Here is a 19,013-nt window from a genome sequence, read left to right on the forward strand (position 1 = left end):
CTAAACAGGAGGGAAAATATTTCTCAAAAGTAGTCTCATAAACTCTTTAAAAACATATTTTCTATATTGTTGTGAATGACAGTTTTTTTTTTTTTGTTCTCAGTATACACATTTATTTTAATTGAGGCAACATCTGCCAGCACCATTATTAATAAGTGTAAAACAATGATAATTACGATAAAAACACCAGGTGGAATTCACCGTCTGCTTCTCTTCTCTTTGTATTAGGAGGTACTTGCTGATGGTGTCTAGACAGACATATGTACACGTGTACAGTGGAATCAGAGATATTTGTTAATGATGTTAAGATTCTAAAGATTGCAAGTTGTGTTAAATATTTCTCATTTTTTAATTTTGCAGGATACAAAAGCAAACACATATTTCTTCCACAGAAATGCAAACGTTGCAGCTTGATGGCAAGTGGCCAAATGTAACTGGGCAACACTATGAGAATGCCATAGCCAACTTTTTAATTGGAAAATAGCAGAGGTGTGGACTCGAGTCACATGACTTGGACTCGAGTCAGACTCGAGTCATTAATTTTATGACTTTAGACTTGACTTGAAAAAATGTTCTAAGACTTGTAACTTGACTTGGACTTTTACACCAATGACTTGGGACTTGAACTGGACTTGAACCGGTTTACTTGAAAAGACTTGATATTTTACCCCAAATATAAAATTTAACATGCATATTATATGGAGATTGAAAATGTGACGTCATTCACGGGTAGAACCGCAAAGGATTCTGGGAACTCGTGGCAAGCGGTACTAGCGCACGCAGGCTTTCAATTAAAATCAGTTATACAGCGATAAAAAGAAACAAAAATGTCAAGAAGCCGTTGTATTATTAACTGCAATAGCCGGTCGCATGACAGCCACAGGAAGCCGACGGGTAAAGAGATCGGTTGTTATCGGATTACGTCGTTGAAGAGAAATTGTTCGAGCCATGTTTCCGAAGTAACAAAGACGCGACGGATGGCCTGGATTGCAGCCATTCAAAGATCAAATATAACGTCCCAGAACCCTCCAGCTCACAGGTTAGTCTGCTCCAAGCATTTACACGAAGGTCAGTGTTTTTTAGTAGTTAATACGTCATTTTCATAACATAATTGGTGATATAGGTTACAAGTAAGTCTGGCGCTGAACAGAAATTGTCGCGCTATGCTCCTTTATTTATTGTGCATAAATAGTGAATTGTCCTGACACAATATTGCGTTTCGCTTCTGTTATTATGGTACATTGACAAAAACATATACTTTTATTCACAGGATAAAACAGGTTTTTTGTATCACTAATTGCCCAGTACGATTACAGCATACAGTATTATTGTCACTGCTACATTTCTGTGATGGGTACCAGAAATTATTTCCACTACTAATTAATTACCATTGAGCTCAAAGGTCCTATTAATAAACGGTTAAGGAATGTGTATTTATGAAGACGATTTGTGAGACTGGTAAACTTATGATACGTACGATGGTCTTTCGTTCTACACGGTGCATTTCAAGGTCCTGCACCCATCCGTCGGTAAACTGTACCTGGGCTTGTTGCAGTGACCGGAAGTTACTAAACTTCATGAGTGTATGCGCTCACTCCAAGAACCGTATGATTATAAATATGCATATAAATATGCTAAGATGAGATAGATGACTTCATCTAACTAGCAAATGTTGTCCAGGCTACGTTGGTGATGCAGTTTTTTTTAATGTGTATGATATTTTTGTCATGCGATTTTAAAGCCAGTCCTACAAGCGCATCCAAGAATAACATGCAGCTTATCTCAGAACTGTCGGTGAAAATTATTCTTGGAGCTAGGTTTAATTGAGCTGCATTTTAAAGAGGTGCAATTTCACAATTTGTGTATATTTTCTAAGTTCACTATTTTGTCATGTGTTGAGAAAAACACAGATTTTAAAATTACATGGTCTAATATTTACATTTAGCATAACTGCAACATTATTTTTTCGTTTGTTTTTTTTTTAAAGACTCGAAAGGACTTGAAATTCAAAGTTTCAGACTTGTGACTTGACTCGGACTTGCCTGACATTACTTGAGACTTGAGGATAAAGACTCGAGACTTACTTGAGACTTGCAAAACAATGACTTGGTCCCACCTCTGGAAAATAGTCTGTAATTGTTTGTACAGGTCCTTATATAAGAAAGATGAGCAGATGTTGTTGTACATGTAGCTTGCTATCGCCAGTGTGTGAATGTGTGTGTGAATGGGTGAATGACTGAATGTAGTGTAAAGCGCTTTGGGGTCCTATGGACTAGAAAAGCGCTATACAAATGCAGGCCATTTACCATTTACAGTAACGTCTGTGTTAGGTTCTCAGTCATCCAGATCATGGTTGCCTTAAGAGCTTTAGAGAGAAGGTGACTGGACTTATTTAAGTTTCTGAAAGCTTCTTCAGTTCTGCAAACAAAAGCTTAGGGGGTCCCAGGTCTTTAATCCCTTTGGGGGTGGCCATTGGTCCACTATTTATCATGTGCTTCATCACATGATTAAAGTATTAAAATAGCACATACTGCCAAATTTACAGTTTAAACCTTTTAGAAGATGTGCTATTCCCAATTGAAATGAGAGAACCTTTTTTGGGGGGACCGTCCTCTTAGTCACAGAGAAAACTGTGGTGATTATAGCTCTAGAACTGATGCAAGCAAAGGCATGTGTTAGCCCTGTGATGAACTGGCATACTGTCCAAGGTGCATCCATCCTCTCACCCAGGGTCAACTGCCACCAACCTGTGACCCAGAATTAGATAAGCAGTTTACAAAATGTAACCCTGGATGGATGGTTGTCTGTCTTTGTGCTTATGCCAGGAACCAGGTTGCCTCTCAGGCCAATAATCATCATAAGTGCCTCTCACAAGAGGTGTAAGGAAGTCCCGTTTCTTCGTCGTTACGTGCATAACAAATAAGAGTCCTCATTGCATTTCCCAGCCCTGCTGACATTACTTAATGCATTCAATCACAGTAAATTAATTTGCAGAAACAATAATCTACAGTGTTTAATTTAGGTGCTGACAGCTGTTTTGTGGGTCTTCTTCTCCGCGGACTCACAAATGGATGCTTCTTGTCTCAAGAGGAAGCATTTCTCATCTCAGCAAATCTATGTCCAGCCTGCAGCCTGCCTCCAGGCTGGGACAACACTGTGTATTCATTAAAGCTGACCTCTGCATTTGCCTGCTCTTCACTGGTATATCACGACTGAAAAACCCCCAACAACTTTAACTAATTTCGTAGCTCTAATGCGCGCTTGTATTTGCAGAAGAGTAATAATGATTGCACTGATAACATAAACAATTAGGTAATAGGCAATAATTTCCAATAATTGTTAGTCCCTAATTAAGTTTTACATCTTCAGAGCCTAAAATAAGAGACGGAGGAAATGAAATGAAAGGAGAAACTAATTAAAATGGAGGTGGCTAATACCAGCGTGCTTTTTATCCTTTTATTTTCTCTATCCCTCTATTTCTTTTGCTCTGTATTAATATTTCATCTAAAGTTCAGTGCTTTCTGCTTCAATAGACAGTAAAATCACTGCTGGAAACATAGCTCTCAGTCACATCTCTCTCCCTCTCTATCTTTGTCTCTCTCTCTTTTTCACCTCCTCACTCGCAGCCCTCCTTTGTTTCCTTTCACTCTGTTTTTTTCCTTCGCTTTAGCTCTTGCCGTACATTTTCCGGTATCTCCCGTCTCTCACAGTATCTTGTAGGTGGCGGCAAATGTCAGCAGTGAGTCTAACTGGTCTAACTGCACACTCTACTTTCCCATCTCTCAGTCACATCGTTCATTCATCCAGCCAACCAACTAGAGAGCCTGCTTGCACTTTGTCGTTTTATCATTTTGTCAGTGGCGCTCAAGAGTCAATGTAAAGCTTTTTAGCCACCTGATATCCTGGCTGGGCCGCAGCTGGCGCTTGCTTTCTCTTTATAACCTTCAAAGTGGAATTCATTTAAAATGAATACAGAGCAGGTGACTTTGAGCAATACTTAAAGAAAGTTGCTGCAGAACACTTGGTGAATTGTTCGTATGGCTTCTTCCTGCGTCGACATAAAAAAGGCATCATTGTGGGATTGATGCAAGGTGCTGGGAGTCAACATTGTTTAGCAGTGAATGCACTTAGGCACCTGGGTGCGCCCACGCTGGCATGGAAGCACAGGCATTCACATACTAATGGATTAATGGACACACGCTCAGGCACACCCTGCCTTTTCCTCCTGCTGCATATGGCATTCGAACAGAGCTCAGTAATGGCTAATGGCCTACCTCTCTGCGCAAGGCAAGTTAAGCAGCAACATGCCGCGCTTATACCCCTGCAGCCTGTAACCAAAGAGATCCGTTTCATTATTAACCCCATTAGCACTGAGATAGAAGGTGCCACTTTCACTTTCTCCGCTGCCACTTGCAGTTTAATTTAACCCCCTAGTGGATCGGAAAGAATAAAAATTTTTGCCTAGGCAGCAGATGCGGCTCTGTTTTCGTCTCTTCATCCCTGCGTGAGCTATCACTCCGTCCCTTTGTGTCGTGATCGCGCTTAAATTACCCTCTGCGTGCCTTGATCCTGCCTTCCGTCTCTCTTTGGCCTTTTTGCCTTAAGCCCTCTTGGGTATAAGTGCCTGCATGATGGACTCCCTCCACCCCCTTAAATGGATGCAGATTTTATTCAGGCTATTTCCAAAACCAGTCCATGCAGTTTAGCCAGCTAGACATTTTTTTAATGACTCCCCTAACTCGACTCTTTGCACCACCACCACCACCTCCACCACAAGAAACAACCCTCTGCTTTAGATAAGATGCGGTGGAGTCACATCCTCTTATTTTTTATTCCCACTCAACCCCCTGGCTCCTTCACTCTCCCCTCTGTGCTTTTCCAGCACAGGCCCCCGATCCGCGCTTGTCTTCAAAAAGTGCTTCCCTGCTGGGTTTTCACCCTCTTCATTCCCCTCTCTTCCCACCCCCTCTGTCCCTCTCATGTTGCATCTTCCATTTCATGTGTGCCTGTCCTCCTTACAGTCACCAGCTCTTCCCCTTCCCCCTCCTCTCACCATCCAGCGGTACGTCAATTTAAGCACTTTTCCTGCACCTTTAAACCTATATTAAACTACAACCACTCTAATTAACTCTCACCGCCTGTCATTTTGCTTCATTTCCACATAATCCCCCATGCCAGCATGATCCCAATTCATCCAATCAGCTGCAAAAAAAGTGGCAGTCCCCAGACGACTGTAACATCTCTCACCGAACTCCCGTTTGACAGCAGTCATGGGGAAACAGAGCAGCCGCGTAGGTGAGAAAGAGATGTGAAAAGAGTGTGGTCTTATCTGTGAAGGAGTGCCCAAAATACAGCACAGGAGGGCTTTCGATCCTTCTCTCCCAGGCACAATTATGGCCAGCTCAGTGGGACGCATCTATATTAGTGAGACATGATGCATTGAACCGGCGTGACCACGCTGTTTGCTCGCAGCCCACTCTAATGACTTTACCTGCGCGAACAAAGGCAGAGGACGGGGCACAGCCCCTCTCCATTTCGATCCGACGTGTGATTTTTATCAGGAAACCTGTGCTGCTTTTTGAGGTTCTTTATGTGAGGAATGAGCTGGGAATCTCTCCCTGCCACTCACCATTTCTTTCTTCTCCCTCTCCCCTGCTGAATCGCCTCTTTCTTTCTTTTCTCCCAGTCCATCACAGGTGGAAATGATGTATGACTAGTGTTGCCAGATGCTCTCCTGTGTGAGCAGAAAGCTGATAATGACTTGGTCTAGCCTACTTTACTGGCATCACACCCCTTTTGTCACTCTCCTCTGGAGCGCTCCCTGTGTGTGACAAGTGTGCATGAGAAAGAGCAAGGCTGGGGGACTGCTGCTGTGTATGTGTGCAAAAGGGACTGCCGTACACAGCTTTGCTGTACAAAAACCCGATCAATAGAAAAGACCGTCTCTGACTTGTAAATAACTTCCCTAATTTGCTGTCTCATTAGCAACAGGCCTGTTTATGTTCGAGTTGTCTTCGTCTCAGCCTTCTGGTGCTGTGTCAGTCCCAGATGGTAGGCATGGTAGTCACACCACATAAACTGGCATTTAGCATTGATTCATTGGCACACGCTGTCCCTTTTAGTGGGCAGACCCCTGCAGGGCCACGTGGGAGTAGCCTTACTCTGTTAACGGCAGATTTTTTTTTTTTTTTTAAATCGCTGTTTCCTAGTTTAATATGCACACGTTAGGGCTCGGGAATGTTTCACTGTTGCAGGTTATTCAACAAGTAAACACCTAATAGAACAACTGTACAGTATGTGCGAGCTTTATCACCCTGCTGTAACATCCTCCGCTCCTCAAGCAAGGCTTTCAGCCAAACTGAGGAACCTGGCTGCAGGAAATTGCTCCCATTCAGCCACAACTGCATTAGTGAGGTCAGGCACTGATGGTTTTTGATAAGGCCTGACCCACAGTCAGTGCTCTAATTCATCCTATGCTGGAAGGTGCTGAGGTCAGGACTCTTTCCCATCAACCTGGGAAAATTCTTTCTTTATGGACCTGCCTGTGCAGAAAGGCACCTCTGCATTGAAAGGAGAATCATGGAGCTTTCTCAAACTGTTGCAAAAATAGTATGTTATGATTAGGGATGGGTATTGTTTAGGTTTTATCCGATACCAGTACCAAATCTGTACTTTTGAAACGGTGCCGGTGCTTAAACGGTGCTCGAACCAGTGCTTAAAGAATGGAGAACACAAAATTGGTCCAAAAACCTCTCATGTTCAGCTGTTTTTTTGTAAAAAGATAACAATGTTAGCCTTTTCTGCAGCTATAGGGAATATATGGTATCACTCTTGGCTGGAAGCAGTGCTTAAACAATGGAAAAAACACAAACTTTGTCCAAAACCTCTCATGTTTAACTGTTTTCCACTTTTTCTTTGGTCATTTTAGCCTTTTTGCCCAGGGTGAAGGGAGTATCTGCCATCAAACAAGAAGACAGCCGCATGTGACTACGACGGTGTTTGCTAGTTCACCTTACATGCATTAATTTAATAACGTGGTTAGCCTACTCAACGTAAATTACACACGGACAACATTAAGCTACTCACGCAGAAAAGAACGGCTGCTGCTGCCATCATCATCCTCATCATTTCTGCTACACTGGCAGGGCTAGGGGCCAGGACTCTACTCTTCGGGTTATTGGGGGGTGTTGCTAACTCCGGGTCCGATAACAGGCAACCCACCCGCAGTAGATGTGCCTGGTGTGAGGTCTTGCAGCAAGCTATCAAACACGGCGCATTTCTCGGCTTTTAACAAAATGCTATACGTCGCCAGGTGTTTCATCAGATTCGAGGAGTTACCTCTTTTGCACCGTATCACCTTAAAGCACTTGTTGCAGGCTGCTGAGTTTGCATCTTTTGCTGTGAAGTACAGCCAGATTTGACCGCTTTGCCTTGGGCATTTTTAATCTGTAGCTCTGCTCTAAAAGAACGTACGTACCTGGGCCCGCCTACTATCCTTGGAAAGGTAAAATGATTGGGTAGAATCCAAAGTGTATGACATTTCAGGAAAAAAAGCACCGAAATAAAGCACCGAAATGTGCGCTGGTTTTCGGTCTGGTTACTACCGTTTATGTCAGAACCGGTGCCATTATGGCACCGGATACCGGTACCCATCCCTAGTTATGATGTGATATGAAAACTTGCTTTGTTAAGGAAACCTACCTAGCTCAAACTTTGATTAACAGCCTAATGCTTCAACCACAGTAGGTAAAAACAGGTAAAAACAATGGTTGGACACTGCCAAAATTACTGCGACTACAGGTTTGTTGTGTGCAGGGTTTTTTTTCTGAATCCAACTTTCTTGCAACATTTTGGGAAGGCTCCATGTTTCTTGTTTCAACACATCAGTGCCCTCGTGCACAAAGGGGGGTCTATACAGAAAGAATCTTCACAGGTTGATGGGAAAGAGTCCTGACCTCAGCTACTTCTTGCAGTCTTGTTACCTCTGAATGGCTCCTTTGAAGATGGGGACCAGGTTTGCAACTACTCACGGTCAGCCACCATCTTCAAAGAGACTTTGGTGCATTAAGATGACAAAACAGCAACAAGACAGAGTCGGTCTGCCATCAGTTTGTGATTGAAGGAGTCAAATTGCCAATTACATGCAACCTATTTCTGATGACATTCCAAATATATACACAGAAATACACATAAAGTACTCACAGTGAGAGTCCAGCCAGAAACTCACAGATTTAAAAGAGAAATTCATAACATTCCTCCACAAATAGTGACGTGGTTGCTGCAGGGTGGTGATTTAACTCCAAAACGACATAGGCACTTAAATTTGAAATGAGTTGGGTTTTTAAAATCCAAGATAAATCTTTTTTGTAAAAACGTTAACCTGATCACGTTCTTTCTTCTTCATCATAGGAGAGGACAGCTCCAATTTGAATTTGTTGAATTATTGGCCCGCCGTTTCGTTTTTGTGTTATTAAGCAACAGGAAGCTTGACGTTTAAATCATCGCGCACCGCTTGAAGGGACGTTTTGCCTGCCTGTCACGTCAATGCATTTTAAGCTATCTACTTGTCATGTAACACTTTTGGTCCACATCTCGAAAATAACCTTAATTTGCCAACACAGAGAGCAGAAATTGCATTAGCGATGGTGGCCTGGGCTGGAAAACACTTCTTTTTTTTTTGATGCCAAGGTCAGCAGTTTGACTCTTTGTCCTTGCCAACACAGGTAATGATTTTACTTTTTTATATTTTAACTCTTAAAAAGGAACAGTGAGAGCAGTAAGAGTGAACCAAAGCAGTAAAATTACAGTAAAATTACAGTAAACAGAGGCTAAAATCTCTGCATGCAGAGATGCAGGAGGTTCCTCAGAACAAGCTACTTCTTTCACAGGTTTTTTGTTCCTTTCTAATAATATGTATATATATATATGTATGTATGCTAATCAAATGCTCATTATCAGAACATCGAACAACACCCTGTTTCACGCTTCATATGTCACTGTTGACTTTTTCAGTAACAAACCACAACAACGATCTTTCCCTAAACCTAAACAGGCTGTTTGTGCAACTGTGACAAATATAATCAACACAAAAGCAATAAATGAAAGAGAAACACGTTTCAGCATTTTGAGACTTTTTGAGGCGGAAATACTAATTAACAGTGTCTCTCAGTTATGTTGATGAAACAAAATAAGGGCAGAACTGCGTTTTCCCCTCTCAGAACATGTTTGCTCTTTCCATTCAGAGTGTAAATGTCATTTTGATGAGACGGAGTTGCGAGAAAAGTTTCCTTTTACATGATTTGAATCGTTTGCACTTCATTGCTTTCGACAATGAAGATCCATTTAATTTTCAAAATAAAATAATGTAGGGAATTTGGGAGAGAAAAATGACTGCGTAGTCATGTAGACATAGTTACATTCTGGTATGTAAAGAGTGATGCGTATTAAGACACTGTGGGAGGTCATGTAACTGGGAGTTCTTTTTAGCACTTTAAATTGATCTTAAATCAATCGACTATTTATTTTTTCTATAACAAAGCTGTTAGTCTATATATTATAGTAAGTACATTGGAAAGAGCTATCACATCAGGTATATCACAGATATCAGCTGTGTGAAGCACTCCTTGAAAGAATCTTGAGTAAACTCTGGAAGATGGAGAGAGAGAGGCAGAGGAAGCAATTGTTCACCGGGAGGTAAATGAAGGAAAGTATAAAAGTGGGTAAAGAGCAGCTTGGAGAGCAGCATATGGCAATGGGGCCAGTTCATGGCCCTTTAGAGCCATAAGGCCAGCAGTGAGCTTAATGCGTCTGTCACATTTACTGCTTGTTATGTGTGCAGAGAAAAGTCTGTGGTGCTAGCTAACAGCTAACCACTATTTAACCATGAAAAAAAACCAACTTCCTTTTGAATTTCTGTGAAGCTGTTTCATTTGTGCCGTTATATAATCTCCACTGAGAATCTCCCAGACCATTACAGCAGCAGGCGCAGAAGAACTGCGCAAATAAGCTAATATTAAACGAGTGCCGTCGAGGTGCAGGATTCCAATCAGACAGTGAAAAGGAATTAACACGGTCTAACCAGGTAGGTGTGGAGATCATAGCTAAGAAAAAAATATATTACTTTGAAAGGCAGCTCAGTGAAAAATGGGAAAGTGTTTGATTCACTGTGGTTTCATCTTGATCAAGAAAGAGTTTGCTCTAATCTCATCAAATCCATCTTGGCTGCTGTGTTTTTAGAGAATTTCTTTCCTCTCTGTGTTACTGTGGCTTTACAATGTTGAGTCTTAATTTGACAACTCTTTGTCAAATGACAGGGTCATTAATTTAATTTTTTTATTTTACCCCTGCCGAATCTGTAGCTTTAAATATTTTAATATGTGATCTAAGGTTACATTTCCCCTGACTGATTGAGTTGAGTCTGAAACAGCCCTGAATAACTTATCTCGCAGATAGATGACACAGAGAGGGTGACTCCTTGTTCTGTCACTGCTAATTTGCAGCGCTGTTCATTTTATGCAGAAAAGAGTTTCCATCTGTCCCTTCAGACAACAAAGTAGTGAAGTGGGAGCAACGTCAAGACAAAAAGGAAATTAGTCAAAGGCATTTTGTATATGAACCAACTGTTATAAATCCACACAACTTCAGTTATTTAGTAAATCATCCACATTTAAGTGATGAAAATATATTGCATGCATTACTGCTGGACAAGCATTTGGATAGTTTTTACTTTTTACCTATATTGTTGTTGCAACAGTAATAATGTTCTGAGTGTGGACCTAAATAAATACAAAGGACCACAAATACAAAGAAAAAAAGCAACAATTACAGCCTCAGTTTTGAGCTTTTGCAGTCCCTTACTGCGTTCCTGAGGGTGACAGCTGGAACAGGTGATGTGAAGGACGCATCCCACCCAGCATGGCGCCTGTTCCAGATGTTGCCCTCAGGAAGGTGGTACAGAACAACAAACACTAAAACAAACAGACTGAAGAACAGCAGATATCCCAGGGCTGTTGCAATAATTCATAATAAACAATAGATGACATTGGTATGTCACCTTTTCACTAACCTGTACAATCTTCAGCTTGTGCATTTAGTAATGGTTCAAGCACGCGCACACACACACACACACACACACACACACAGATAGATAGCTGTACATATCTATTTGTTTATATTTTTGTACTGTTTGTACTGCGTTTACAGGTAATTCTTTTTATTTGTATTTTTTCCAGAATAGTTAGATTGCTTTCTTTGCACTGACTGGGACAGCAAATAATTTTATTGTGTGTTTTTCACAATGACAGTGAAAGAATAACTTCCTGCGAACTTCAATCACTAAGGAAATAATGCAGTGTTCGTTGCTCTGGGTGAAATGAATAATAAAGAGGGTGGGGCACCAAAAACCTCAGTGTAACTGTAACTCGGTTGGTTGAGAGGAGGGTGGATTGATCGAAATATCGATAGTACTAATACCAATGCTGGTACTGTTGTGGGACTGATACAACCTCAATAGGATCAATACTTTGTTTCTGTCTTCTGTTTTGTTTTTTGATGAAAATACACCACAGACATACACTATGAAAAATGTCAGTGTTGACAGATAGTATCGACCGTCACATCTATTTTTTAATATCTCATAGCACTTAAAAGTGCTTTAGAGAAAGGTACAGTTATAGTCCGGGGCTTCAAGAACACACACAGTTTCAAAACACAAGAAAAACTGGTCCTTTTTTATTGTGTTAACTAATTATTGTCAAAAGTAAAATCACAGTGATTTAGCGGTCATTAAAATGTGTTCAGAATATGCAAACTTATATTGATTTTCATGTTTCTTATAAATGATGACACACTGATTTCCAATTATATGCTACCTATGTAATGTAATTGGTGTCTGTATACTGGACCTCTATTTACTTGGTATCGGATCAGTACCAAAATTAGCAGTACTGCGCATAGTTGCCTGTGGTTTGCATAGAAAAAACTGACTTGTCTGCAAACACTCACTAAATAACCACTCAAAAAAAAAAATGCAACACAAACTGGAGATGGGGAATGTTCACCTTCAAAGTAAAAGTTGTGCCTTACCACTAACATGTTTTAAAGGACACAGCTTTTACTTTGTAGATGAGTGGTGTGTGGTTTTCCATCCCACTCTTGACAGTTTCACTACCACTTGGCAAATAGTTGCCACGTGCTTGCAGACAAGTTTGTGTGTTCCTTAAAAAACAGGCACAACTGAGGCTATGCTAGCAGCCATAGGAGGCTCTCAGTGCAGCACCGCATATGTCACAATGGCTAGTTTCACCTAGTGACAGCAAGCAACCTCTTGCAACCCCTGACTAACAAGCAAGGGGATACTCATTTTTCCTTGACAACCAGTTGTTGCCAGGTGGTTTCCAACTTATCCCTATGTCTGTGTGACTGGGGGCCTAACTAAGTTAAAAAGAAAAGAAAACATAATCTAGACAAATGCACCAGTTGCACCACAACAAAGGCAACGAAAGTTAGTAGTCAGAGCCAAGGAGCTTACATACATGATGCAGCCACAGCTACATGACAGCTCTCTTAAAAATGTGCTTTCTCTTGCAAATTTTCAAATTCAAAAGGGTCAGTAAATGAAAATGTGCTTGAATGAAGTGAAAAAATTATACTTAAAAAAAGTGTGACGTGTGCTAACCGCCGTGCTTATAGTTGAATGAAACCATAAGCACTCGCAATTAACTATTTATTGCTTTTAATGTTTCATAGCGGCACAGCGAGACAGAAATGCTTCAGCCTGTGGCTTTGCTCGGCCCTTCCAAAACATTTGAGGGTGTAAACCTTATCAAAGCACCATCAAGACCCAGCCTGTGGTGTACCCCGAGGTGATAATCATAAACCCATGAAAAATAAAATACAAGTAAAGAAAATGAGAACTATTTGTGATGAATTGTTTTTTTTTACCTACTGTAAAGCCCACGGAAGGACAAATTAGCTATCCTTCTCATGCATCAGTTACTCAGATACAGGATACATATAGGAATAAAAATATCCTGTGCTTCTGTAACAATGTGCAGTTCAAAACATTTTAAGAATTTAAGAATTGCATCATTTTTTTTCTAATGCTGCTCAAAAATTTGAATCCTTGAATCAGGCTTGTGGCAGCGAAAGAATGTGTTTTCCTCTCAATGCCTCCCAGGAGGTCTTAAGATTTGTGTTACCTGAAAAAGGTGACAAGCTACATGTTTCATGTAGCTCTCAGGGCCCTTTGCCCTCCTTGCAGCATAGGCCAGTGACAAATTCTTGTGGGCTCCAGGTCCACGAGTGTCTTGTGATGTTTCTTGTTGTCTTTCTGAGGGTATGCCTGTGCCATCCCTACCTCTTCTTCCATGGGCAGTAAATCCCAATGCTGGAAGAATAGAAGCATTCTGAGGGCGACTAAGAACTAACAAAGCATGAACACTGGATGGAAATCTCTGCATTTTGCAAAAAACTTGTGCGAAGTCTTGAATAAATGTTCTCTCAGCTTGATACCATTAGTTCAAATTGGTTTGTACTGTGAGAACAGTTGATGTGAGAATAGCTCTACGATATCTTTACAGAAGAAAAGTAAAGCAAACATTTAGAGGCCGCACATGCAGCACATAATGCATCTGTCTGCTGTTTCAGTAGCATTTGTCATATCATCTCCTGCCAAAACTAGTTTCTTCAAAAATGACAATGTTAATCTGTTATTAAATTAGCAACATCATGGTGTTAACTGAAATGTTCTGAAAACACAGTGTACCTTCAGATTTAAGATTGCTGTTTCTGTAACAGTGTCTTGAAATTGCCTTGGGAAAACCTGAATAACTGAACAAGTAATATATATATATATATATATATATATATATATATATATATATATATATATATATATATATATATATATATATATATATATATATATATATATATTATATATATACCTTTTCTACCAGTTAAAGCTTGCTTGTTAGTTAGCTTAATGCTTATTCTTATCTTTGGTTTATTCTTAATTATTTTTAATCATTTTAAAATTTTTGACTGTTTTATCCCTTACACTTATTGCTCTTTTATGCTTTTATATGCATTTCTTTTGCTTTTGTTTTTTAATGCCATCTAACCTGCTAGCATGTTTTGGTACCTTGCCGTAGCCCTCAGCCTTCCCTCTTACTTCATCTTACCCTCTTACATGTTAAGGGGCGACTGTGGCTATGGGGCGACCGTGGCTCAGGGGGTTGGGAAGCGTATCTGTAACCGGAAGGTCGCCGGTTCGATCCCTGGGCTCTCTGTCCTGGTCGTTGTGTCCTTGGGCAAGACACTTTACCCTACCGCCTACTGGCAATATGGCAGCCTCGCTTCTGTCAGTCTGCCCCAGGGCAGCTGTGGCTACAACCGTAGCTGCCTCCACCAGTGTGTGAATGTGAGAGTGAATGAATAGTGGCATTGTAAAGCGCTTTAGGTGCCTTGAAAAGCGCTATATAAATCCAATCCATCATTATTATTAAGCACTTTGGTACACCATTGGTTTTAAATGTGCTATATGAATAAAGTTTGTTGTTGTTGCTGTTGTTATAAAACCAACTTAAACCTTGTTATATTTGCATCAACTTATCTCAGAGAAGCTTTGTTGTTGAGGTTTCACAAGCCTGTTTTATCTGACTTTAACTTGGAGGACTTGTTGGAGGGAGAGTACTGCAATTACTAGTACGGAAGCCCACATTACAGATTTGATATTAAGAGATTTGGAAAGACAACAAACACGGTGAGAAATAACGTTGGTTTCCATGGATAAAAGACTTTGATGTCTGTAATCCCGATCCACAAAGTCACATAACCTCACAAGTTTGTCTCACTGTGATGTTGTCAAATTTGCCGAATTCTTCAGATTGCGTGTTGTGGGACCAGACACTTGTCAAGGGTGGGCTATCTTTTATTCCGTCAGCCGGTGTGTTTGTGTGATGTTGTTCTCGCTCACATTTACAGGTCTATCTGATTCCTTTAGCTTTAGCTGAGCTGATAACAGCTCTGTTGTGTGCCAAATGGTGATATCTTACCTTTTCCCTTCACTCACTTTCTATCTCCCCTACCTCACTTATTCTTGTCGGTGGCCACTGTGTGCGTGCTAGGACAAAGGTGCTATTTGAATTTAAGTGCATGTGCGTCTGCTTTTTCTATAGAAATATCAGTTTTTTGGGTCCTCCATGCTTTTATCACATACCGGTAGGTGTGCCCGATGGATGAGAAGAGGAACATATTATGTAAACTGCAAAGCCAGCAAAAGGACTGATAATGTACTGCTTTAATGGGCTGACAGCTAAACATAAACCAGCACACATGAACGAGCCTGTTATCTTGATTAATATGTCTCAGCAGAAGGAATGAATGGACAACTCAGAGAGCCAGAGCAGCTTCTCTTAACCATCTCTTAATCTTTTCTTTTTCTTTATCTCCTTAAACCCTTCTGTTTTTTTAAATCTTAGGCTCTTTTAATTTAGTTTTTTTTTAACAGTAGGTTTTCTGGCCATATTCTACCTGTCTTTTAATAATATCTGTGCGGAGCGCTCAAATGCACACTCTGCTTTTATCTCTCTCCTTCATTCTCTCACTTCTTTTAATTTAAACGCTGCCTTATCGCAGCAAAATGTTGTAAATATTGGCTCAGCGCAGGTGGGGAACAGCAATTTGAATACACTTCAAAAGACAAAATTAAATGTTTAACTGACAAATGAAGCGTATCAGAGCTAATGAAATGACAGTGCTCCTCTAATATGTGCCGTTGCGTGTCTCTCCCCAGGTATGTGGTCCTTCTCCGTTTCCGAGCTGGCCATCCCGGGCGCTGAGATAGGACGCATCTCCGCAATGGACGCTGACCTGGGTGAGAACGCCAAGCTGGAATATACCATCCTGGAGGGGGAGAGCGGGGACACGTTCAATATCACCGGACTGAACCAAGAGGCGGTCATCACGCTCAACAAGGTGAATGAAGGATGACAGAGAATGAGGGGTGGACAGATGGAGGGAGATATTGATGAAAGAGTGGGCAGGAGAGGAGGGAAGGGTTTCGTAAAGGTTACCACAGATAGTGGCTGAGGAGGAGAAAACCAGAGCTAGAAGAATGAGCAGTAAAAGAGCGCACATATGGAGTCATTTTGTAAAGGTAAAAGGCAGCAAAGGAGACAGGAAACAGATGATGAGGGGGAGGACAGACGATGACACGGGTAGTGTAGGCCGGTCTGTGGAGAACAGTTTTGTTTTGCCTATGAGTCGAAGCACAGCTAACAACATGCTGCCTAAGCCTATTAACCTGGAATTACCTGGAACTAAACAATAATGCTATATAAACTCACACAATTCATCACTGAACAGCCCTTTCAGCGAGGACTTTAATACAGCTGAGCTGCATTCTTCTTACCTGTTTTCCTTATTTGTCTCCCGTCGAGGAAGAGTGTATTGTTGGGTTTTTTGACAAATGAATCTCCAGCTTGATTCCACTCACTGCGAATCAGCCTCTTTTTATCAGCACGTCCATCTGTTTAAAGCAAACATAATGAAATATCTCCGCAAAACTCAATCCAAAGCGTGACACATCCAAATGCAAATGCTTGCAGTGGCAGAGTTGAGTGTCATTTTTTCGAGGCGGTTTGTCTCCGGCCTTTTAGCACATCCTTGCATGAATTGCAGAGCATTTGCATGTACAACAGAATCAATAAGGCTCTGGCTTTCTATTTTGAGTTCAGTTGGAAAAATGCTATCATGCACAAATGATAGAACAGATCATTAGCCATGCAAATGCAGTCTATATGGATGTCATTTAAATATCTTGCCCTGTGACAGCTGGGATGTGCTCCAGCCCACCGCCGACCCTAAAACTGGATAATCGGAAGAGAATGGATGGATGTATATTGTGATATACTATAAAAAATCATGGTTTGTGTTAAAATAGCTGTATTAACTGCATATCACAGCACAAGCCTCTCCTTCATTTTCTTGGTTATCAGGGTGATGAGTCGTGTAACCAGCGTGAATCCTACCACATCTGATTTTTGATTGGTTACATGAAATTAAGCCACAGCGATGCCACAGATACATTTGAAAAAAGAGATATTTTATTTTATTAACAAAAAGGAACCCAGTTGTCTACATAGACGCCATTCATCAACTTAAGTTGATGCTGGTGTTCATTTTTGTAAATGATGGTCTTATTTACAGAATAAATTAGATAATAAAGCAGGGTTTGCCTTAGCGGATGGTTAGCTTGTGATTGTCTAGACATCACTGTATGAACATGCTGTCTTTGGTTTATCAGTCAGAACCATCTCTCACTCAGGGATTCATGGTTCATGTCTGCTTTAATAAAAATGGGATTGCAACAGCCAAAAATGCTCAAGTTGAGGCTTTAAAATGAGAGGTTGCAGTTGTTACATCTATTCTTTATATACAGTCTCCTTTTTAACCCCAGCAAGAATCCTTCCCAGATGTTTTTTTTTAATGCAGGCTGCAGATGGATATATCCCTTTAGTGTAAAGCTAGAATTTTTGGTTTCTGTCATTCCTCAAGCTGCCTGCCATGCTGACTGATCACCTTTTTGCACAGGTGTATGGGCATTGTGGAAGTGATGACTGCCAGTGTGCCTTGTATCCGTATGAGGAGAGGAATCACTCATGCTCATGTGTAGTGTGCATATGAGCAGGGCTGTGGGAGGCTAATATGAGCTATGGTGCTTTGATTTTAAATGAGCTCTTCAGAAGTGTCGAAACACATATGAGTCGCCTTTATTGTTGTTAGCCGTTTGTCTGACGTGTGATATCAGTCACTCAGTCAGCGAGCGTGTGCTTCAGCACGTGTTGTGCCACCTGTGTTATACTGCCAGGTGTCATACCCATGAAGCTGCAACAAAAGAGAAAGCATAATTTTGCGTGTGCTCGTGATCACATGTAATATGATCAATCACCTGTGTTACCAGCGTAACACATTCTTCCTCTGCGATTGAGCTCGATTGCGCACGATGAGTATTAAAATCATATCAATGAGCGGCACACCGCACAAGGCCATGTGTCCACTCGCAAAAACAAGCACATATTGTAGACGTTCTTTCACACAAGCCCACATACAAAGTCCTGATGCAAAAATGAAAAATACCACAGCTAGCACACCAGATCTGCTGCTGGGAATTCAGCGAAAACTTCAGGACATTAGTTAGTCTGTTTACAATAATGAGTGTACTAATGCGAAAATTCTTTTTGTTTTTCATTTACTTTTATACATTTTTTTATTAGGAGCTAACCCTGGACCTACAAAATACACACCCTCCATAGAAAGCATTGAGATTTGGACTAACATATTAGTCCAATTGAATTTACTGGCAATACACTGAGAAAAATATGGAATATTTCCAGCCACCTTGCTGGAACACACCTGTACAACTGCTCATTAATTTAGAAATCTAATAAGCCAGTGTTTCCCAACCCTTTGGAGCCACGTCACATATTTCACATTAGAAAAATCGCACAGCACACCACCAAACAAAAATGTCACAAACAGCATATTGATTATTTTTCCCAGCGGACCAGATACAGCAGAATTGGCTCGGTTTGTCCCCAGTATACCTTTCCTGCTTTCTTCTGAGCACTACTCATGCTAGGGCCTTCATCTGCGTCCGAAGTTTCTACAGGACTCAGGTCAGATTGACTACTTTTTCAGACTATTTTGTAATTTCTTTTTCATCTTCTTCTGTTTTACTAGCAGTTGGCAACCCATTTAATTAGAGCAGGTAGTTGTACTGCCCTCTAGTGGAAGACAATGTAATTGTTCTGCCCGTTACTCAGGCTGGTCGCTTAGAGTACTGATCAGGTGGAACCAGACAATCTTCTACATCACATCTGATCATTTCTCACGGCACTCTAATAAGCCAATCATGTGGCAGCAACTTGCCATATGCATTTTAAAAATATACTTTTTATTGTCCTGTGTTTATGGATTTCCAAGCATGTATTGGCAACTGGGACGGTTGC

General features: G+C 40.9%; 1 protein-coding gene across 2 annotated transcripts in view; it reads left to right on the forward strand.

Moving 5' to 3' along the window:
* The window catches only part of cdh24b (cadherin 24, type 2b), a 183,851-nt gene that overhangs the window by 130,858 nt on the left and 33,980 nt on the right, over positions 1-19,013 (forward strand). For both annotated transcript variants that reach the window (XM_080292442.1, XM_080292443.1), the window contains exon 6: positions 15,797-15,978. In XM_080292442.1, the coding sequence (XP_080148568.1) occupies positions 15,797-15,978 (182 nt within the window). The remainder of the gene's footprint in view (positions 1-15,796; positions 15,979-19,013) is intronic.

Source organism: Astatotilapia calliptera, chromosome 18 (assembly GCF_964374335.1).
Source record: "Astatotilapia calliptera chromosome 18, fAstCal68.1, whole genome shotgun sequence".
Classification (NCBI taxonomy): Eukaryota; Metazoa; Chordata; class Actinopteri; order Cichliformes; family Cichlidae; genus Astatotilapia; species Astatotilapia calliptera.